At 43.1% G+C, this 23244-nt stretch overlaps 1 protein-coding gene across 7 annotated transcripts in view; it reads right to left on the bottom strand.

The window, feature by feature from the left end:
• Positions 1 to 1187: 1187 nt before the first annotated feature.
• Positions 1188 to 23244, bottom strand: part of JADE1 (jade family PHD finger 1) — a 57645-nt gene continuing 35588 nt past the window's right edge. For 6 of the 7 annotated variants that reach the window (XM_069492919.1, XM_069492924.1, XM_069492920.1 and 3 more), the window contains exons 6-11: positions 22675 to 22886; positions 19220 to 19387; positions 17897 to 18013; positions 14012 to 14533; positions 8525 to 8642; positions 1188 to 5080 (exon numbers count right to left, since the gene is read on the bottom strand). In XM_069492919.1, coding sequence (XP_069349020.1) covers positions 4170 to 5080; positions 8525 to 8642; positions 14012 to 14533; positions 17897 to 18013; positions 19220 to 19387; positions 22675 to 22886 — 2048 coding nt within the window. In that variant the 3' untranslated portion in view covers positions 1188 to 4169. Of the gene's footprint in view, positions 5081 to 8524; positions 8643 to 12298; positions 14534 to 17896; positions 18014 to 19219; positions 19388 to 22674; positions 22887 to 23244 lie in introns of those variants that run through there. The other variant, XM_069492925.1, reaches the window with a different exon arrangement.

Raw genomic sequence — 23244 nt, 5'->3', positions numbered from 1 at the left:
TATATCCTAATTTCTGCATGTAGTGTTTATATAAAAGACTGTTTCAGGCCAGGAGAACTCAAAACTAGAAATTAGAACGAGGGTATAGGCCCAGTTCTGCCAATGCCTAATGCTGTGATCTTAGACAAGTCTTCTTTGTAGAAAGCAAATAATCTCTCTTCTTTGCCCTAGTATTCCAGAGTTCTGTGATCAAAAGAAAGCATTTAATGAAACTGCTCTTTGAGAAATTATTTTTTTTATTTTTTTTTTCTTCTTGAGACAGAGTCTCACTCTGTTGCCCCGGCTAGAGTGCCGTGGCGTCAGCCTCGCTCACAGCAACCTCAAACTCGGGTCAAGCGATCTTACTGCCTCAGCCTCCCGAGTAGCTGGGGCTACAGGCTTGCGCCACCATGCCCGGCTAATTTTTTCTATATATATATATTTTAGTTGGCCAGATAATTTCTTTCTATTTTTAGTAGAGACAGGGTCTCGCTCTTGCTCAGGCTGGTCTGGAACTTCTGACCTCAAGAGATCCACTCGCCTCGGCCTCCCAGAGTGCTAGGATTACAGGCGTGAGCCACCGCGCCTGGCCCGAGAAATTATTTTTTAAAGTGCCTTATAAATACAACCTTCTCATCATTCAGGAATGACATTTTTTTTGCCTCAGAAAGCTCGTCAGTTAATGTTGCAAATATCAGCGTTGTTCCTAGTAACAAAATAGCCTACCATTTACTCAATGCCTAATACATGTTCTGTATGAGATGCTCTTATAAATTTGCTTTAAATACACAACCCCCAGCAAGATACTAAGATGTGACTCTCTTTTTAAAGATGGGAAAACTGTGGCTCATAAAAGTAAAGTGACTTGGCCATGGTTTAGTGGCTGGTAAACTACAGTTCAGCCTTTGAACACAAGTCTCTCTGACGCTAAAGACTACGTTGCTTCAACAGTTAGATGTTTTCAGATCCAAAGTTGTATTCTGCAAAGAACTCCAAGTGGGGAAACTAAAATCAAACCATTATCACTTTTCAGTCTCCCTATGAGAGCTAAGCGAGAAAGCAGCGCCAGGAATCGGTGCTCCTCCCAATCTTGTCATGTTCTGTATAGTTCTCATTCCTGATCTAAACTGTGAGACTGTAAGATTCAGGACTAAGTCATACACACCTTTAAATAACTAGCAAAAGCAGATTTCAAAAGACACTTAAAATGTACTGCAAAATGTACAGCATTTATTCACATACAGACAAAAAGGCACAATTCTACTAAATAGTTAACAAAAAAATACAGCTGTCCTCAACTAGTTTTATAAATACTTTCAAAAAGGGGGTAGAAATAAATACAGGATTGGGCCATGTAATATAAAATAGTCATCTCTACATATACTTTAATTTCTGATTTTTAACTCTTCATGCACCTTTTTTTTTTCAATTTTAGCTGAAGGGACACCAAGCTAGGCACATAGTGAAAAATCCTCTGTACAAGGTTACAAATGTAATGACAAGTTTGTCCATTTCAAAATAATTAAGATTTGTACACAACACATAAAACCCTTCATTTAGATTTTGTGTTTATAACCTAACAAATGACATTCCAGGCAACTTTACAAAAGTTTAACTAGCCTACATTTTGACATAATACATTGATCATAATCAAAGATATTTCTTGGTCAGGATGCACAAGGAAAAGATAAAGCTTAAAAAAAAAAAAAAAAAAAAAAAGCAAATGGTTCCATACTAATAGAATACAAGTGGGTAGATTGGGTTGGTTGCTGCTTATGGCCACCTCATACAGAGTTCCCAGCATGACATGAAACTAACTTACAAAGCTATCATTATACTGTCAGAGAAACCGTGCTCTATACCATTTGCATTTTGAAGCAGGAATAAAAAGTGTGGGCTTTTTATTTTTTTTGTATGTTTTGTTTTTGTGTCGGTTTTTTATTTTTTTTTGTTTTTGTTTTGTTTTGTTTTTTGGTTCAGCATAACTTGGAACATTTGAAAGCTTTTCAACCTAAATGTGGGGAAAAAATAGGTAAGGCATTATTTTTGCACAAAACTAGCATTCCTAATAGTGCAAATGAATCTGATACCTCTTAAAATGGTGAGAGGTCATACACTTACTAGATTAATTTAGATTTTCTTTCTATGGCTTGACAAATTACCCCTCTATAAATTCTACTCTCACCCAGAGCTGTTGCTGTAGTCAAAAGATAACTGTAGAGTCCAACCTTCTCCTGTATGCAGCAAAAGGTTTTTGCTCATATGCAAAAAAAAAAAAAAAAAAAATCTAATTTTCAAATTATGCTACAAGTGAATGTACAACTTGGATTCTTAAGAACCTTCTATTATCTGTAGCAACAAGCTGATCTGGACAGCAGTCTTTCAAAATGAGCCCCATAGCTCAAAAATAGTCAATCTAAAAACCTGGGTCATTCTTTCCCCTCCCCTGAATTAGCTACTAAAATGTATTCGAAAAGTTAAGACTTGGTTTGAAAATGTCATACATACAATGGGGATGCATCAGATCTACTATTTGATCATCTGATAAAACTTGCATAGCAAGATGGAATTCAATAAGCCTTTTTTTGTTGTTGACAATCATCTGGAAGACTTGAAAGTTAACTACAGAACTCAAAGCTTTATTCATTTATTAAGGATCATAATGTCCCTGCCACATGGAAACAGATGTGTAAATGAATCAAGAATCTGAATACTGATACTAACAAACTAAAGAATAATTTAGGGGAAGTTGGGCTTGTTCCAAATGCCCATAATTCTAAATCTCATTACTATTTAAACTTTCCTTCTCTTAAGTTTGATTCACAACCACATTGAATTCCAAAGAAAATTAACAAGACCTTAACACTATCCACTGTCTTAATACATACGCACTACAGTGAGTGCAAAAACAGAACATTGTACTCAAATTTAATGCTAAATTTATTATTGCTGATAACTTACTAGTTATTGCCATTTGCAATTAGACAGTCCAAGTTACAAATTAGAGTTTAGAACTCCAACTCCAGAAAACCTATTCAAGGGTACACTTCAATCTTTTTCCTGTATAACCTTGGTCAATAGTAAGAGCTTATCGCAATTTATTGCCTCTCTATTGTTTTTAAAATATAACCTATTTTGCTTTTTTTTCCCTTTTTTTCTTTTTCCTTTTTTTTTCTTTTTTTTCTTTTTTCCTTTTTCTTAAGGAATCCAATCATGTTGGAAGCCTGGATTCCCCGACATACGCACTAGTGGTTGGCTCTGGGAAGTATGAGTCACCAGAGTCTGGAAGTTCATCGCTTGAACTTGAATAGCCATTGTACTGTTGGAAGCCAGATGGCCAGGTATTGGCAATGGCCAGGGAAATCCCAAGCTGGCCCAAGAGCTAGTGGTTAGGGAGGAGGAAGGTCAAGAGGACTGGTAAAATTTGTACCTCAACTGCCCTTTCTTAGATAGAACTTTCCTAAAGGCTTCACTTTTCCCCAGTCCTATGTCCACAACCCACTTGCAGGCTTCAGGCAGCAAGACCTTGCTACATTGACCCTACATCTCCACACTGCAGCAGCGCTACCCTGTCCCCTCAGCTCTTCCAGTAGTGACCTTTTCTAAAATGCTCTCTTCCCCTACTGCTGTATCTACACATGAATTCCCTAGTGTTACTGAAGCTTCAGAGCTGCTGCCTGTATTCGATAATGCAAAAACAGCCTTGTGGGCCAAAATAGACATATGATTTCAAGATCTACCATAGACCTAGAAAATAAGCTTTATGGGCTATAAATTGTATGTGAGGGTTTCTCAAGAACCATATCTGATTCCGTATATTCAGGTAACCATGAGTTTGTGCTTTGGGAAGAATACAGAAGGCAATAAAAACTCATGAGGCTTATTTAAGCCTTGCCCTCTTTAAAACTTATGTAATCCATTCTTATTTTAGTGTTTAGTTCAGGTTCTAGTCTTAGCAGTGTCTTACGGTTACAGTCTACTCTTTTGTTTCCTCAACAAGTTGCAAATAACACAAACTTTTCACAACAATGATTTATAAATGACTCTGGAAAAAAAATTCAATCTGAATTGCAAGTAAATGTGTTTGTGTAGCTCAGGAGTAATGGGGTTCTGCTTGTCCCCACGTCAGAGCTCTCCTCTAGCACACCCAGTGACGAGCCCACGGGGCTTCCCACACCACCGCTGTGTCATCAAGAGGCCAAGATGCTTCTCCTGATGATGTCTGTCCTCCTGCTGATAGTGCTGCTGGCATGTATACACTTTTTTTCTGATGCTTCACTCTCTGAGTCACTCATTTCCACGTCAGGGACATACCCGTCATTCTCATTGTCGGATTTTAATTTGCTTTTCGCCCTTTCCTTGGCCGGAACTCGGCCTAGGCCCAGATACGGGTAGTCTGAGTGCTGGTGGCAGGCCCCCTCAGGGGCCTCTCCCTGCTGCTGCCGTTCCCCCTTCTTTGGAATCCGGAATCCTCCCCAGTTTTTCACCGGGCTGGCGGGTGTTGTAGGCACTTTGACTGCAGTCTGATTATAGTTTACTTTGATTAGGGAGCCATTGCACTTGGGCACTAACTCCTTCCTTGTGCCAGGTGCTGACTGCCCCACTCCAGGGGAGGTGGCAGCTCTTGTGTTGTCCAGATGCCTCTGGGACACGTCTGTAGACCTGAGAGGCTTGTGACTCTGTTTAAAAGGTTTGTCCTTTAAGTCTCCTTTAATGAGATCACAATGAAAACGATTGTCTCTTCTTTTCCCATGGTCTGGCATCACCACACCGTTTTTCTGTTGTGCTGACATGAGACGTGCTTCTGCAAAGGTCTTTTCCAAACTCAGAAAGCTCTCTGGGACCACCATCCCCTCCCTCCTACCACACAGGTCTGGCTGCTTCAGCAGGGCTTTGCCTTCACTCCCACAGCTATTCTGCAGTGGATCTCGCTTGTGGGGCTTTTTCAGTGAATGAACCAAGGAAGTACCCATTTGTTTCCTGAAGAACGCAGAATGCCACTTCAAGTCCTCTATCTTGGGAGCATCAGGGCCCACAGAAGGACTGTTAAACAAAACCATGTTTTCCAGTGAGGAGGAGGAGCAGGAAGAAGAAGGCACACCTGTGAACAGGAAACCACAAATAAGAAAAATTAGAGCAGAAGCAAATCGAAAAGAATAAAATTCTAGACCCTTAGTGTGGCCCAATTTATACAGACTTTCCACCCAACTGTACAACAAACACCTAATTTGAGAAACTTTGGTTTTTATAGTAAAGATATGACCTGCCTTGAGAATCTACATTCAGTCTGCATACTCAATATGCTATGTTTTCTAAAACAGCTAAAAGTCCACATAATTTTTCATAAAACAGTATCTTTTTGAGGTATACATTTCCTTTCAAACAAAATAACTTATCTGATTTTCAAAGGGGAGTGTACGCAGAATGTGTCAGGCGGCCGACGGCTGCCTCTTCTCCCTCTCCCCGGTCATATAGCAGCAGCTGCACCATGTACCACCACTGTCCCTTGTGACATGGAGCCCCCAAAGGGCAGGGACTGGGGCTTCTAAGTTTCTTTTTCCAAAGTGTCTACAACCTCGCAAGACTATTATAAGGACAAATACATGTAAATATGTAAAATGAATAAAGGAAAATGGTTAAAAGCATTCTTGACACGTATTCAAGAAAAAAGTTCACTATTAAGTGCAAAATCTATTTGTGGGATTCAACAGAATTGTCTTTCAATTTGAGGATAAGTTAGATTGGTGTTTTTCAAACTTTTTTATGCAAATTATGGTAAGACTAAATTTCACAGCATAGTAAAAGTTCACATTTCATGAAATAATATTAACCCTCATCACTCTGACATTTTTTATTATATGTTGTTTTTAAAGCTGGTCATGACCCACTGAATTCATCTCACAACCCACTAATGAACTGGAACTCTCAGTGTGGAAAACACTGGGTGAATTCATAACACATTAGAGTTCATCAGAAGGACCAACCATATTTCTGCAAGAGCCTCAAAAGCATCTAACGAAGAGCAGTTCCCATGTTTGTTTTCTCCCATAAGGTATGAACCACTAGGAAGACAAGGTTCAGTCCCCAGAGTATGAGAGAGCAGCCCATCTGAAAACTTAATGCTTATCAGACGTGGACACTGCAAGCAAAGGAAACATAACTAGCTAGCAACTTTGAATACAGACCTGTCATGACCAGGGAGAGTTTTTTACAATCTGCTAGTTTGGAAGTGCCTGACTTTTCAATCATTAGAATCAACCTTCATGCCACACTTAATGTATTTCTTTTACTGGATCACCTACCATGGGAAAACAGAAAGATTAAGGAGGGACTGACATGTTCTGAATTCTGATTTCTATCTACTTGATTTGGAATCTGTTGTCTCTGAAGAGCCCCCAACTCATAACCTCCATGTGCTTATGTTTCTACAGAAAACACTCTCATTCAGCAGAATGACTCTACTCGCTCTCAGAATCACACAGAATTTAAACCGTGGACCCTAATGACATGTATAAATCATGGCCACCTGCTTTGTTTCACTTGCAATCTCCTATCTTACAAGGCAGGAAAGTGACTTGAGGCATGACAACTGATAAGGTTAGAACTGGAAAAAGAAAAACCATCCTAAAGATTTTCAACTGCATTCCCTGTAGCATCCCACAGGAAGATTAATGTTGTTTTCAACTAATCATACCTAGTAATGGTTCTTAGAAGAGAAGGAGGATTTGTTTTCCTTTTCTGGAATAGTAATAACACTTCTGAATGCATATCTACATTACAGCTGTGTTAACACAAAACACCTCCCAACCTTGTTAAGAATCTCATTCATTCACCCAAGCAAAAACCGCAGCCTAGAAATGCAAAAAGCTGCCTACAATATCAATAAAAAATGATGCCAGTGAAATCAGATGAAAATGCTCTTTGCAGCTTATTTTTATAGGTAATTGCTCGATATAAAACAACTTAACAAGAGTCATAGCCCTCCGATGGCACAACTCCACAGGCACAACTCGCATTAATGATCCCAGGCAATATCAGCTCGGCATCTGCTGGCCAGAGACCGGGTGATCCGCACCAGGCAGCCTTCCATGGGGATCGTTTATATAAGGACACAAAAGCATGTGATAAAATAGACCCCAATTATTTATATTACAGTAGGAATAATGAAGAGATGGAAGTTCACTTTAAAACAAAGAATCTGAATCAAACTACTTTTACATATGATACCCTAACTAGAAAAATTTATTTTACAAGTCTTATAACTAAACTCCAAGCTCCAGCTAATGACATGTACTTGATACATCTGGAAAATATTTAATGTTGTATTTTGTCTTGGTAAGAAAATATCTAGCATAATGTCAGTAAGTTAATGCCATTCAAACTATGTAACACATCATCAGGCCTTTTTGTATTTGTTCATCTGACCAAGTTCCTGTAGTCACATATGTCTGCCTAGTTATAGACAAACCAGAATGTGGATTCCACAAAACAGGTTATCTAACAATTTCTTTGTTGTTCCTATGTTTCATAATAATCTAGATACAGTGACAAAAAGCCACAATCACAGAAAAGTAAGAGTGAATCAACTATCACTGTACATCACAAGCCCCGAGAATGCTGCTGCTGTAACTTCAAAGGGCAGTGGAAGGCGAGAGAGAGAGATGCTCACTGCCTTGCAGTGAAGTCCTGTCCGAGACCTAACCGGTTCCATCAGTTCCATGATTCTGCCTGATCCACACTCAACAGATCTTCCTCTCTGAAATCCTTATACTACGTACTCTCTGGGGCTTATGATCACAGGATGTTGGTGCTAAAAGGGACTTTGGAGGTCATGATTCTAGACCAAACCTCTTTCTACAGATCAAATGAACCCCAGAGAGGTTAAACAACTTGCCCAACTTTGCCCTTGATCTCCAAGTAACTGATGTGTTCTCCAGAGTGGAGGAAGTACATAGTTTAGAACTGCCTCTATGCCTAGTCCAGAGTAATGCAAAATAGAAGGCACTAAATAAATACTTGGTGCTCAATCTCATAAATATTAAAAATCCCATCTACACCAAACATTATCTAAAAATGGACAAGTGTCTTAAGTACACAGTCTTAAGATATATTTACCAGATGTTACAGGTAGATCCAAACGCTAATCTATAAATCTGTTTAGGTATCCTCATGATACATTTACCAAGTGTTCTGTAATATATAAGTCACTGTCTCACTTGAGTCTCACAATTCCAAAAGGTAGCTTGAAATATCATCCCCATTTTACATAAGAAGACGCTGGGGAACTCAGAATTAAGACTTGCTTGTATTTGGTCAGCAAGTAGATACAGGATTCAACTCATGAATTTGAGGCCAAATTCATAGCTTTTCCCTAAATCATGATGTTTCAAATAACTAAAGATTTTCTTTAAATATGAAAGTCTGTGCTTCTTAAATTCTTCCATGGGATAAAGAAAATTAATTTTTTTTTTTTTTTTTCCCTTAACAGTGTTAAGGCTTACAAACCCGTGCCCTGTATTTTGACCTACCAGGGCTTAAGGCATACCTGAAACTCTTTCTTGCTCCATGAGCTTAGTGTAAAGATTGAATATCTGTTCCTGGACTTTGCACACAGATCGTTTAATCTTTTCCCTGCGGGTCACCATGTAAGTGAGGTTCCGAACCTAGAATGTAGAGAATAAAGATTCTAAGTAAGCAATACATTATGACAGTACTGTGGTGCTTTTTTATTTTCTTTACCTGAGAGAAATTGGTCCTACTAGGGCCTGGATAGACATGTGAAATCAAAATGTACTTCAAACAATTATCCAATCTCTCCTCCCCTTTTGGGCAGATAGCAAGTATGCAAAAATACCCCTCAGTGTAGGCAACAGCGACACAGAAAAAAAGGGTTAGATCTCGGGAGGAACGTCTATAAAACTTGTGCAAAAGCCCTGCCTCCTCCACCACACCTGGCCATCCCGGCAAAGAGAAGGCCATTGGTGTCCAAGCCAAGACTTGCTCCCTCTTGTCAGAGGACCTTGTTTACCACCCATCAGCATCTTCTTCCCATGAATTCTATTGCCAATGGCTTTAGAGCAGTTCAGCAGCCACTTGGGCTGCACTTTATCAAGCATCTTCGGAAGGTTGAACTTGGTAAACACAGGGTCAAGGGCCACCAGAGAGGAGCCCTGCCAGGAAACCAAATGGTCACCAAGAACCCAAGTAAACTTCTGTCAACTGGACACAGAACTCTGAAATGCCTGGGATGAGCAGGTAGCTCATGTGTTCCTATGAAGTGTCTGAATACCTAGGAAACGTCCTCCCCACGTCGCCAATGATTTGCTAGGTCGACATCTCCAATCCAGCTCTCTGTGTCACTACTTGAAAAACTGCTATTGCCCTCTTCCTGATGCATCTGTAACTGAAAAGACCCAAGTGCTAAGAGCTCCACTTCCTATCAGCTTCGCATCACAAGTACACGTTCACTAGCCCATACTCAGTAATCAACACTTAGATGCATTCCCCATTTTTAAAGCTGCCTGTCACCTCTCAATACAGAAACAAAATGTAAAGAATTAGTCACTATACCCCCTTAATCCTTTAGTCCTCAAATTTTCTATTGGTAAAGCTGACTCGATTACACAGGCCTGAAAGCACAACATACCAGATATACAATTAAACCTTTCTTCAGGAAGATGTGGAGAAGACCACCTAAATAGTCCCAGTGGCAGGAGAGAGAAGGGCCCCGTCTTCCCCTCAGCTCCTGCAGTCAAGGCCACGCCTGCGCTCTCCTTAAACTCATGTCTTCCTAGGAGCAATCCCTTCCCCAGCCACCTTACTTTATTATTTTTTTTCCATAAACTCAACCAAGTACTATCACCTTACTTTTAATGTAAAGAGTTCAAAGGTCACCAGTCTTTTCTGGGACAATGAGGACAGCAACTAGAGTCAATAAGCCCTGTCAGGACACAAAATTTTGTGCTCTGGCTTAAGTACAGACACTTCCCCCAAGGTCTCCAGTCCTTTCTGAACCCTGACAGCTCCAGTTGTGTTCAAGGCTCTCATTTGCCAGAGGACAGGAGGCTTTATTGAGAGAAACAGGACAAGGGCTGACTGGCTTTTGCATTTGCATCATGGCATAATCTCCTGGGCTGTTGCAGGAAGATGATCCTAACCAATCGAGGGTCTCTCTTTTTTTCTACATCGATCCCTTATATTACTAATACTTCTTGTTTTAAAAGAAATATATTTTAAAATTAAAGAATTGAGAAGAAAAGCACTCTCCCTGGCTCAGCATAAATAATATGTTATTGTCACTCAGCCTGGGTAAGGTAGTCCCTTCTCTGACAGTTGCACACCCACCCCCAAACCAGGAAGTGGGCGTCCTTTAGAGAAATCCTGACCAATGTGGGAACAGAGGTGGCTAACAGACCACTGATACATACGTCCCACCCAGAGGAGTATCAGAGTGGAAACTCAAAAACAAGGGGCCAGACCTACATCCTTGTCACAGATTTAAAACTTCTGGAAAACACAGAATAAGACAAGGAATCTGACTTCTGGAAATAGGAAATGGAAATAAATTCTCTGACATCCTAGGAGTAGACAGGTTGCTCTCATATTCAAGTCAGATGTATAGCAGATACTTATTATCTCTTTTACTTGAAGTTATCCATGAAAATGGGAAATAGTTAAACCAGGGAGCCTGAACTTTATTCAAGCCTAATTTGGGTAGCTTTGACCACTTCCCCTGGGAAAGGCTTTGCCATGGCTGCAAAGTGGAAAAATCCCACTTCCATTCTCCATGATCTCTGGTGAGAAGTGCCTAAATATAAATCCAAAAAGCAAAGGCCATGATTTTCAACTGGAACTTACCAGCCCCTGACTAACCACACTTTAGAGTAGTGACACCCTAAACCTGACCTCCATGTGCACAAAGTCCTTACAGGACAACATTAATCAGCAACCTGTGTGTAGAGTTGAACTGACATTCTCCTATCCTCAAAACACATCCTGTTTGTCCCATCCTGTACACTGGTCAACCAAACTTCTCCTCTGCTTCGTCTTCTTCCAATTGCCAGCGAGGAGGCACCCAAAAACAACAGCTGCTAGTGCATTCTCACACCGCCTCACACACTAGAATCACTTCCCCTACAGCAGTGGTTCCCACACAGAAACAGAGTGCTGGCCCCAACTCCTGGTGGAGGGGCCCAAGAATTTGCATTTCTACCAAGTTTCCAGGTAATGTTGAAGCTGGTCAGGGACCACACCCTGAGAACTGCCCCAAGAATGCTTTTAGTAGGTGTTCTTGAATCCTAAACACTGTTGGCAACACTAAAGCTAAACATGCCTTTTGTTCAGGGAAAAACTGTAGCCTCTATCAGATTTTCAAAGATGACCATTCCTCTGAGTGATGAGTAGGACTGTCCCCCAGGGCTTGGCTACTTTCCAAACCACTAGCCAGAGTGCAGAGGTAGCATGTCTTTATGTGAAAAGTACTCATTTGCTGAGCTCGCATTTACTGCATCCTTTAAAAGACAATATTTAGGGGAAAGGAATCACACCAGAGAGTGAGCCTTGGGAACTTGATGTGTCCTCTCCCCACATCAGCAGCCATGTCTTCTTAAAGTTGTGGGCTCCCAAACCCTCTTGAAATCCTTTCCTGTCACCTAACTTTCAGATCCAGAACTGGTACCCAGGTGTGCAATACCCCAAGGTGTATAATTGCAGGAAAGAGCAATTACCATAATCATTCTGAGTTCTCTGCTTTTTTAATGAAGGCTACTCCCTTGTCAGTTTAGGAATGACCATATGCTTCCATTATAGTCACATGAATTATATAATTTTTGAATATCTACTATGAAGTGATATTGTGTGAGTCAAACAGAACACTGACTTACTTGAGAAAACAAGATAGTAGTAATTTTTGATGTTCTTATCATCCCTGCCCCGATGAGCCCCCCCCACCCCCCGCCTGATACACTTATTGTTTATAATTACAAAGAGCTGTGCAACTCTGGGGAATGGCAAAGCTTTCAATGTTTTAAAGCCTCCACCATTTAAGACATCATGACAGATTTGGGGAAACACATTTTTCATTATAATAAACCCTTTTTAAACTAAGACTAAATTCCCTAGCATCTCTTAGACTTTTTAAAAAGTAAATGTAAGTAATGCCACACACACACACAAATCCTGATTTATTCCCTGTTTCTCATACATCATTGGCATTGTTCTACTTCAACAGCGACAGTGATGACTCCAAAAAAAAAGTTTCAAATTTAATTATAAGTGCATGTTAATCTGAGTAACTTAAGTACAGAAAAGAGTTAGTACACCACAAGCATTTTCTACACTTTTATTTTGTGGTGATTGTGAGACAAACACAGTCCAAACATTAGACTTCTCGTCCTCCCCTCCCAAGGACTACCTGACTCCACAGCTCATGCACCCCAATTACAGCGGTTGTCGGGTTGGGATAATGGATTCTCACCAGGATTCCAGTTTATCCTTCTGAATCCCTTCTCATCCCTTAACAAAAATGCCACACATACATGTGGTTGAGAGGCGAGGTCTTCTTTACACTCACCACCAGGGGGCGTGTGGGAGCAGAGAAGCCTCACAAACCTGCTCCCAGCTCCTGCCTTCCCAGGAATCCCAACCTGGTCTGGTGCTCAAGTCACCGTATTAAAAGGGTCTCTAACAAGCACTTAAAAATCCGTTCACTTCTACACCACCTCTAGCAGGGCTGCGCAGGTCTCTGGGCGATCTGGTTCAGTGCTTCCCGTCTATCCCTATTCTTTGCCTCCACTCCCATTTCACATCACCTATGAGTCACATGCTCTCCAAAGCAGGTGAGTCACTCCCCACTAATAAGCAAGGTGCTTGAGGGAGATGTGTTAACTGTCTCAGGCCAGTTGGGTGCCTTTCAGTGCAGACTGCTTGAGGCCAGAAAGCCTAGTCCCTTATCTTTCACACTAATGAATTTAACCAGTGGGCCATAGACAGGGGAGTTGACACAGAAGGTGCTCTAGGCAGCAGCCCCAATTAGCAAGCCTGTCAGAAACCATCTACAGGGAGCAGGGCCCCTGGGGGAAGATGGCCCACTCCTAACTATTCCGGTAGCAGGAAGGGAGGTCCACACTGGGACCCCAAAGGTAACGGAGGGCAGGGGAGGCACAAAGCAGCCAACAGCTGAAGCGCCAGCAGCTGAGGCTCCAGGCAGCCCCACGGTCAGCAATCCAGCAGTGTGGTAACCAGTGCGTCTGTAGTGCGCTGAGTAGGACTAGGCTCCTCAGACAGACCTGATGCCCCCACGCACCAGGAACCCCCCCACACCCGCAGACACACACAGAGACACGGATGGACGGATGGACACACACACACACACACACACACTATATACACAGCCTCAGTGATGACTTAGCACCTCACCGCCAGGAGTGTCTTCTGTAGCCTGTGCTGCGTGGAGTTCACACGCACACGAGGCGCCCACAGCCTGCTCTGCTCCGTGACAGCACTGGGAGTGCCCGTGACTGAGCCACAGAACAAAGGGGGGCCAGCGAGTGCTTAGTGAGCCCGCCACCAGCACCCAGTGTTTCCCTGAACTGAACAAGGGATTTTCCTGTCTCTGTGCCCCCCGCCCCCACCCCCGCCATAAATTAAATCCATTCTGATTTTCTAAATCAGTTGTGAATAATTCTGAGCCAGCTCCTTGGTAATTTTCCTGGGCTTCAGTTCCCTCTAGCACTATAATGAAGGAGGGGAAAAGACACACCCCATTTGATCTTGCAGAACAGTAAGATTAATGGGAAAGTGTTTTTTAAAAAAAAAAAAATCACAAAGAAGCTCCCCACTCAGTGGCAGTCTTGCACGTGTGTACAGTGAGTTTACCAGCCCACAGGTGTATTTAACCAACACAACCTCATGCTGCGGTGTGTACAAGGGTCTGAGAGTAAATGACTGGCTATCATTTCTTGCAAAGAGGCGAATGCCCGCCCAGAGCATCTTCTTCTCTAAGTCACTATAAGGTGTCAGTGTCAATCATTACCCTCTCCAGGTCCTGCCGCAGGTGTGTGAACAGCTGCAGCCTCCTAAACAAGACATCCTGCTCCCGCTTGGCTAGATTGTCCTCTTCGTCTTTCTTTGGGGTGATCAGGGGCTTGTTGAAGTTGACCTTCCTCTTCAACTTCCAGTACTGGTACAGGAAATCCACTACCTCCTCGGGCAGCCGCAGGGCCCTGGCAACATCCAGCAGGTTGACGAAGGTGTAGAACTCGTCCTCCAGCTGCTGCAGCTTCTGCTTACGGACACTCACCCGGTGGGCCTCCTCCCGATTCTGCTCAAGGCTGGCAAAGGGCTCCAGCGGATTCCGGGGGGAACACTCAGGGGCCCCATTCTCCTGTGTGCCCCCCTCACCGAGGCTCTCCTCAGGTTTCCTGTGTGAGCTGTGCTTCGGGCAGTAGGACTTGAACTTAACTTCATCGTTCTCCGCCAGGATGGTCTTCATCTCCAGGCCCTGGTCAAAAGCACAAGTCACGTGGAAGGCTGTGCGGCAGTTCTTCACAGAGCACTGGCAAGAACATGCAGAGAACAAGAGAAAAGACCATCATGGACCAACCACCAGCAACGGAAGCCCCTCAGTGCGAGGCATCCCCGCATACCCGTGCACAAAGATGAGCCACACATTAAGCGTGTGCGGACAGAAGAGTATTACATGGATGAACCCTGGCAGATCATGTCATGTTTTAAATGAGGTGAGGCTCGGGTCTAAGGGCACTATTCAGAAGAAAGGTTTTATCAACCAAACCCTAATTTCATAGGAAAATAAACGCATCCAAATCCCCTCTTAAAGCAGACATGAGTATACAAATGGAAAATGCAGATGAAGGTAGCTTGGCACTCAAAAGAACTTGTGCTCAATATGCAGAGTTTACACTGAGATAGTAATATGGTTTTTCCTACTGATGAGCTGTTTTAGTGTAAAGCTTAAATAAGAATCTCCTTTAAAAAAAATGACTCCTAGTCATAGCTTTAAAAGGAACATAAAGCCTCATTCTGACCCCAGCCAGGAAGAGTCCCAATACAAGTGGGAAAATAAATTGTGCATTTGCACTTCCTCAAAGCAGCACCGAGGAGTCACTACTGAAGAAACTAAACCAAAACCCCAAGGAACAGGAGGCAAGAAGAATCCAGCACAGGAAGGATGGGGAAGGTCTCCACAGCAGCCAGGGAGCATTGCTGGGTGCACAGAGGGCTGCAAGCCCTGAGATCGGTGTGCACCACGCCTGGCGACTGCAGGGTGGTGGCAGAACCGGGAGGGACCCACTCTTGTGGGTCGCCAGGCAGCATCAAGCTGTGCAGAACACCTCCCCTCTCCGTTGCCTGAACAAGGGCTACAATTTAGTGCCTTTGATCCAGGCGGCAAGCCTCTGGCCTTGTAGGAGCAAAGTGATTAACTTCTCCCTGTCTGATCTTGCTGAGCAAATCCCTGGAAGGAGGTTCCTCGTGGTGACTGAAGCCAGTCCCTTAAAAGCAACACTGTATTGTGTGAGGCCAAGTGATCTCTGGGGCATGCCAGGGCTACAGAGAGGAGCAGAATCCGGTGGCTCCAGGCCAACTGAAAAGCTTAATTAAACTCATTCGACTGACCCTGGAGCACATAAGCACGGATGGCAGAGTCTAGAGTCTGGGGCTTTTTCCCCTAATCATTTCAGTATTTAAGAGGCGACTCGCTGCCAGCCATGCTTTCTTCCATTACTATAAAAGTCTTTTACTCAGAAGTATAGAAAATCCAGCTCCCTTCAACATTCCCCCATTATAAATACCTAAACCACATGAACTGACATAAATCTGTAATTTTATCTATAAATAACCTCAATTCCAAGAAACGTGTGAAATCAGCTTTGGTGGCAGAACACACACACACACACACACACACACACACCTGGCCACTGTCATGAAAAGACAAAGTGTCCTCCCTCATAGCACACAGCCAAGTGGGAAGTAAAAGTGGGAACAGATGACTGAGACACTATCTGTGTTTGGCTTAAACTACACTTAACCCAAGTGCTCCAACCTTAAAGAGAAATGAGCTGCAGCAGAATATTTATACAGGACTTTGTAAAGACGCCAAATGGCCTTCCTCTGGGTTTTCCCATTCAGGTTGACTCAGCAAACAGATGTTACAGAAATGTAAACCAGAGCCTTCACAGCTGCAGACATTTCAGAGAGGAATTCTTTTAATAAAATCAATCCATTCTGTAAAGATATGAAAAATCATCAGCTTTGTTGGCCTCTTCTTCAAATTAATGTTCTGGGAAAAAGAGGTCAACAGCAACAAAAAAGTCATTATATTGTCTCTCTTCAGAAGGGGAACAAAGATCCCATTTGCCCACCGCTTTGAAACATCAGTTGGGACCAGGACTGGGTGCTCAGGACAAGGCACACCTCCGGAGCTCAGGAGGTCAGGCAGCGCGGTCGGCCACAGCCCGCCTCCTGCCGGTTCCCGTGCACACCCGCTCTCTCGCCTTGCTCTACGGCCCCGCCGTTCTCCTTCCCCAATCTTACTCTCAGGTCATGTTTTAATTTTAAACATATTCTAGTCACATACAAAAAAATCTTCACTATTTTCAAGGTCCCCAGCCGAATCCTACCAGCTGTCTCATGCCCCACCCTCTGAATATGTCTAATACATTTTAGATTCTCGAACACCAGTAGAAGTGATAAAGAAGAAAAGTAGAACCACTTGGCTTGTAAAAAATGAAGTTTTTAAAACCACCAATCAGTGGGTGCCTTACCAAAAGAAATATTTATCAGCCAAAATATAAACTGATTGTGCCAAATGAGGTCATTTCTCTAAAACCCCTGGCTGGCAGTTTAACCATGCTTGTGGAGTTTGTGTCTATGCGAGCCATTGTGTTTTCTGCACTGAAAAAGAAGTCGTTCCAAAACTGGGCCTCTGCTCCCAGAATTCAACAAGAAAACTGAGGAAGAGCTGTGGCCTATGCTGGTCCATCCCAGGGGAAGAGACGGGCTGGACGTTTAGGGCCAAGACCAGCTACACACAGTGTTTCAGGCCCCTCAAATCATGACTGTGTAGATGTCAATAATGTGAGGACCAGAATTAACTTCTCAGGCAGAGTTTTAGATAACATGAATAAAATAGCATGCACGCCATCTACCTTCCCTCCTTAATCTACCTACCTTGTCACTTTCTACACTCGTCTGTATCTGGACATACAAATGCAGGCAGCATTTCTGCATATAGGTCCTCTCTCTCTCTGTCACATACACACACACAGACACACACACGGTGCCGAAAATAATCAGACATCCGGATTGTGTTTGGACCAGACAACTTATGAAAGAGTGTAGTGCAGCACCTCATGGACGCCCCTCCACTCAGTGCTCCCAGAAGGAGTCTGTTTCTCCAACCGTAGACGCATCAGCACGCCCAGCTGATCACAAACAGGCGTGTGCACACCTGGGCAACCAGCAGTCTCTGGAGGCAGCCACAGGGGCGGGCCTGGGTCTGCAGCCACGTGTGATGGCAGGTGGGAGGATGGCCACCTCTCAAATGCCAAGGAGTGTCTCCCTAAGACCTGGTTCTTCCCAAGGGATGTCTGCCTGTGGGAAGAAGCTGTGATGCCAGGCGTCGGGCAGAAAGGGAGAAAACTGGAGACAAACGGGAACCGCCTCACTGCCCAGGTTGACTTCTGACCCACCCTGTGATTACTGAAGCTCAGGTTCTGGTTACCCTGGGTAACAGCCAACCAAAGCCATTTGTGATGCTGGAGTCATCTGTCAGAACCTCGCCAGGCCTCCTGGACTATGGTCCCCTCTCCACCCCCTCAGAGGTTCACAGCACCCTCCCTCATCCTGCTCCCTCCAACACAGGAAAGGAAAATGAAGCCATTCTTACAAAGCCAATTACCTGTATGGAGGCCCCAAACTTCTCATTGCAGAGGCTGCATACCAGCGCCCACCGACTGCTGGGGATGTGGGACACCTTTGTGATGGGCTCCATCTTCTCAGGGCTGCCGATGCTCACCTACAGGTCAAAAACAGCAAGAGAGGGTGGGATAGGCTGTCAGAGGCTGAACATGGACATTAGAAACTTAAAGATCCATTACTTTCCTGCATCTCTCCTACCAGACAAGGGGCAAGGGGCACTCACCCTCCTAGGACAAGCAAACCCCTGCTTTAAAAACATCAGGACAGCCCCAGGCGCCCAGCTCTCAGCTAGTGGCAGCAGAACCCAGAGCCCAGTCCCCACCTGACACAGACACACCTGCTTGTAAAAAACACTCAGATAAACTCTTATGTATCAGGACAATGCAATCTACTAGACCTCTGGCCCACAAGGCACTGGTCAAGACTAAAAATCCATCTTAAATATATTTAATTAAGTTGTCAACAATGGGGTAAGTAAATATATGCTGTTTTTAATCTCTCTCACTAAAGAAAACCATTTTCTTCAGAAAACACGACTATATTCAAAGTAGAAAACTACCAAGGTACATAAGGTAGCGTCTCTGTATTCAGCCTGGTTCATTGAACTGTATCCTGTTAATACCAAACCATGAGATCTGGGGCTACCAAGACCCAAATCATGAAATCTCAATCCAAAATCATCCACGGATAATTTTCCTCTGTGCCAAAATCACATACCAAAAAAATGCTGAAATTTGAATCACAAATGATATTCTCATAGTGAGCCATGCAAATTAAATTAGTCAAGGTCTGGGACTTGAAATAAATTAGACCAGACCTGAAATTAAAAAGGTTGAGGCAGAATAAGAATTTAAATAAAAAATCACGAAAGTGTGACCTAGAGCAGTGGTTTTTTTAACCCTGGTGCTGCCGCATGCACAGCTTGCCAAGCACAGGATTTACAGCCACGCCCAGGCCGCAGCCCCTCAGCGCCGCAGATCTGTTCCTGGGGGTGATGTCAGCAACGAAGTCTGCTGTGATGGGCAGGGGAGGCGAAGTCTGAACCCCACCAACCTACAGACCAACAACTCACTGGTGCTTCCAGTTAACACCGCCACAAATTACCATCCTGTCGTAATTCCACAAGGTAACGGTGTGTTTGAGATTCAGTTTAAGGAGGAAAAAAATAGGTAGCAATTAAAAGGTATCTTTTTACTCATCAGCTACAATGCTGCCTCTTTATGAATAGCTCCCCACCCGCCCACCCAATCCCAGTTAAAAGCAAGGACCCTGTGAGCTAAGGTGCTATAAGAACCACGCTTACCTCAGGGATCCACAGGGCACAGCTGACGTGGACCCACTTGGTTCCGCTGCGGGTGGGCTTCATAGCTCCACCCTTCTTGGGACACAGCAAACATTTTGGCTGAACCCCCAAGGCACATGTCCGGCACAGCCAACTGCCCTCTGGTACCTTGAGGATTCCGTAACAGGCCTGTAATGCCACAACACATCCCCAAGGAAAAGACAGAAAGAGAAAAGATTGATTTTTCCCATTATATCTATTAATCTTAAAACACCTAGAAAAATTTTAACAGAATCACCACCAATAGGAGATACTCTCACATCTACCTAGCTCTGACCCTCTCCCCGCAGGAAAAATGCCAGGCAGCCTCCAGCTGCACTTAGCAAGTGTGTGAGCTCTGCAGACACAATACATATTCATTTAGCTGAGGGTGGTCCTGGAAACTTGAGGACAGAAAGGTTTACAAAAGTCTGCTTCACTGTGTTGCTGCAGAAACCTGTCTATGCCAAGTTTCAACACTCTACAGGGTTAGGAAGAGGAAGCTGTTTCCTTCTGCTTTACTGATGGAGGTGGGATGCAAAGTGTGGAGAAAAACACAAAGCAGTTGAGAGTGTCCCAAAACTACTACGAAACGGCAGTGGAAACAGGAAACAAACTAAGAGCACCCTCATTCCCTACGCTAAGCAAACTCTACTAACTAGATCCCAACACTCTACTGAGCGAACGCAACAGACACAGAAAAAGGAGACATTCTAGACAAAGAGAATGTAGTCTCTTTAGCTGATATTTAAAACAAAGTCCTTTTTGCACAAGACAGCAAAATTACAAAGATGGCATAAACTGCAGAAATCAAGGCTTTTACTACTAAAGTAAGATGGTTCAAAGAGATAAGGCAAATGTTAAATAAGTGGAGTAAAGAAACAAAACCATGATGATACCAGAAACATATTCAGAGAGCCCTTTAAAAACCAAACTGTTCAGAACTTTATCCTTAAATGAACTGGAAGCCAGGAAGTCGAGAGTCACAGTTACATAGCTCTAATTCTCCAGACAGAAAAAACACAGCCGCTATGCAATCTGAATACCCAGGACGCAAAAAGGAAACCACAAGGATGAGAGTTGAGCAAAATAAAGTAACACTAAGAGTGGAGCCCAGGAGCGTTGTGTCAGTGCCACGAATAAGCCACTGTCTGTAACAGACTTACTAGAAAAAAAATTTTTTTAATGGAGCTAAATGACACTATGAAGATTTCAAATACTAAAGGTCTACAGGTCTATATCAGAAATTCTAGAGTCACATTTGAAGACAAAATTTTCTAATGAAAAAGCAGGTCTGAGCTAATTTAAAAGATTAAATAAAGTATGCCTTAAAGACAAGCCATGAAGGATTTCTCAAAAGAAAAATGAAGCAAATGGTAACAAAAAAGACAACAACGTGGCAGAGCAGAAGGAACAGAAGCTGGGGAGGGGGGCGTCCACAGCCCGAGTTCCAGTTCCAACCCTGCCACTAGCCCATTATGAGACCCTGCCCAGCCCTGCCCTGACATCCATTAGCTCTTCTAGAAAACAGGAGGTTTGACCAGTTTTCAAGCAGAACCCCTTTGTTCATAACAATTTTGACAGGAAAAAAAAGAAGAAGAATGACAGGAAAAGACTGAGAAGTCATCCAAGTAAACACGAGAATCACCAGCAACAAAAAAGCAACAATGGTAGCCACACCGTTCATGATCACAGACTGCCACAAGCATCCTCCGTTATCCCAAGGAAACTTCCGAGACCATGTGAAAATCCAGAGCTACAAGACTGGCTACAAAGCAAGAGTCTCAAGTCTCCTTGTCAAGATGGGCTGGGACGAGGCCACAGCTCGCGAGGTCTTCAGACAGAGGGAAAGCCCAGGGGAGGACAACTCAGACAGCAAGCTTGATTCTCCTACCCACGAGGTCACCAGGCATCTAGTACACACAAGTCTTCCTTTAAGTTTGTTTTAAATCTCGGCATCAACAGACGTATTCAAAGGAAGTATCCCAAGATAGCCTCTTAAATCATAAGAATATATGTGGGCACATGTGCCCATACAAATCAAATTACTTCATTACTAAAAAATTTTAAAAACTGTAAGAAGCACTGATATCGTCATAAACTTCTTTTTTTTTTTTTTTTTTTGAGACAGTCTCGCTCTATCGCCCTGGGTGGAGTGCAGTGTAGCATCACTGCAGCTCACTGCAACCTCAAACTCCTGAGCTCAAGCCATCCTCCCTCCTCAGCCTCCCAGAGTGATAGGATTACAGGCGTGAGCCACCACACCCAGCCCTTGTCATAAATTTTTAAAATTACCCAGTGCCCATCCTCACTGAAGTCCAAAGATTTGCCTTTCTGTGGATGGTAGCAAGTAACCACCAAATCCTCTTGCCATCAGGGAGGATGGGAAAAAAACCTTCAAGAAAAGGGGCTGCTTTCCTCTCCTTTCATAGCTCAGTTTATACACTTAACCCATGCTAGCAAATTGTATGGGTCGAACTGCGTCTTCCAAAAGATATGTTGGGGGGTGGGGCGGGCAAGGGCAATATACATAACCTAAACTTTTGTACCCCCACAATATGCTAAAATAAGAATAAAAAATAAAATAAAATAAAATAAAATAAAAGATATGTTGAAGTCCTAATCCCTACTTTAGACAGAGTCCTTACAGATGTAATCAGTTAAGATGAGATCACCATGGAGTAGGGTAGGCTCCTCATCCAACGTGACTGGGGTCCTTCTATGAGGAAGGCCATGTGAAGACAAAGACACACAAGGAGAACACCATGTGATGACAAAGGCCACGTTGCTGGCACACCACCAGAGGCTAACAAGATGCAAGAAAGGATTCTCCTACGTGCTTCAGAGGAAGCACAGCCCTGCCGACACCTTGATTTTAGACTTCTAGCCTCCAAAATGCAACACAAGGCATTTCTGTTGTTTTAAGCCACCCAGCTTGTTGTAAGTTGTTTGTTACATAGCGTAGCCCTAGAAAACTCATACAGCACACTAATCACCTTTTCAACAGTTTATTTTTTTGCAGTGTTCTTAATACCTAAACTCAGGTGTTGGAGCAGGACAGAGGGGGCTCATATAATCTTTTTAAGTAACCTTGACCCCTATGGATAAGAATAAAACACTGTATGAAAAAAGGGGATTTCCAAAGAAGACCTCAGCGTTTTGGCTACAAAAACAGCAGGGCATACTTCAAAGACTGTAAGAACCTACCAGGGGGGGAAAAAGAAGTCTACAGGGATAACAAAAGCGATCCATGTAACCAAAAACATTTGTACTCCTATAAGATATTGAAATAAAAAAAAAAAAAAAGCCTATAGGGCACTTTTTTCTCTAAATTGTGTAGAAAAATGGACCCCATTTGGGCTCCGGGCGGCATGCTCCCACTGGCAGGTGGGCTCGTACCCCAGGTGGCTTCTTCCTGGCCTCACTGCCCCACGTACCTGGTGCACGCAGATGTTGCATTTGTCACAGAACACCATCTCATTGCCGTCCTCACCGTCAGGTGACTGGCAGACATCGCAGACAACATCTTCATCATACTCAATCCCCAGTCCTTCTTCAGTCTCTATAGCATGATTCATATTGTCGTAGCAGCGCTGTTCAAACTCCTCCAGGACCCTTTCCATGGTGTATTCATCCAGTTCAGGCATTCCTGAAAGAAAAAAATACCATAAAACCCATTTTAATAAATCCATATTAATAAATACTATGATAAAACAGTATAAGTTTATTTATACCTATAGATAACTAAAATGAATGAATTATAAATAAATCCATCCTTGCATGCCCCCAAATTTTCCACTGAATGCTGCTCAGACCCTTCTCCAGGGAATGATCTTTAAATTAAAAGTTTTCCACACAACAGTTTGCTCCAGGAACTGAACATATAGCCTAGCAAGTAGAAAAGCAAAAGGAAAATCCCAAAAGGATTCAGGGATATTAAATACATATACCGTTAAATAAGTCATTTCATTATAGTTATTACACTTAACAACTAGTGCGTAAGTGAC

This window comes from Eulemur rufifrons, chromosome 18 (assembly GCF_041146395.1).
Source record: "Eulemur rufifrons isolate Redbay chromosome 18, OSU_ERuf_1, whole genome shotgun sequence".
NCBI classification, from domain to species: domain Eukaryota; kingdom Metazoa; phylum Chordata; class Mammalia; order Primates; family Lemuridae; genus Eulemur; species Eulemur rufifrons.
Note: the sequence above shows the minus strand (reverse complement) of the source record. Positions and strands in the feature narration are given on the sequence as shown.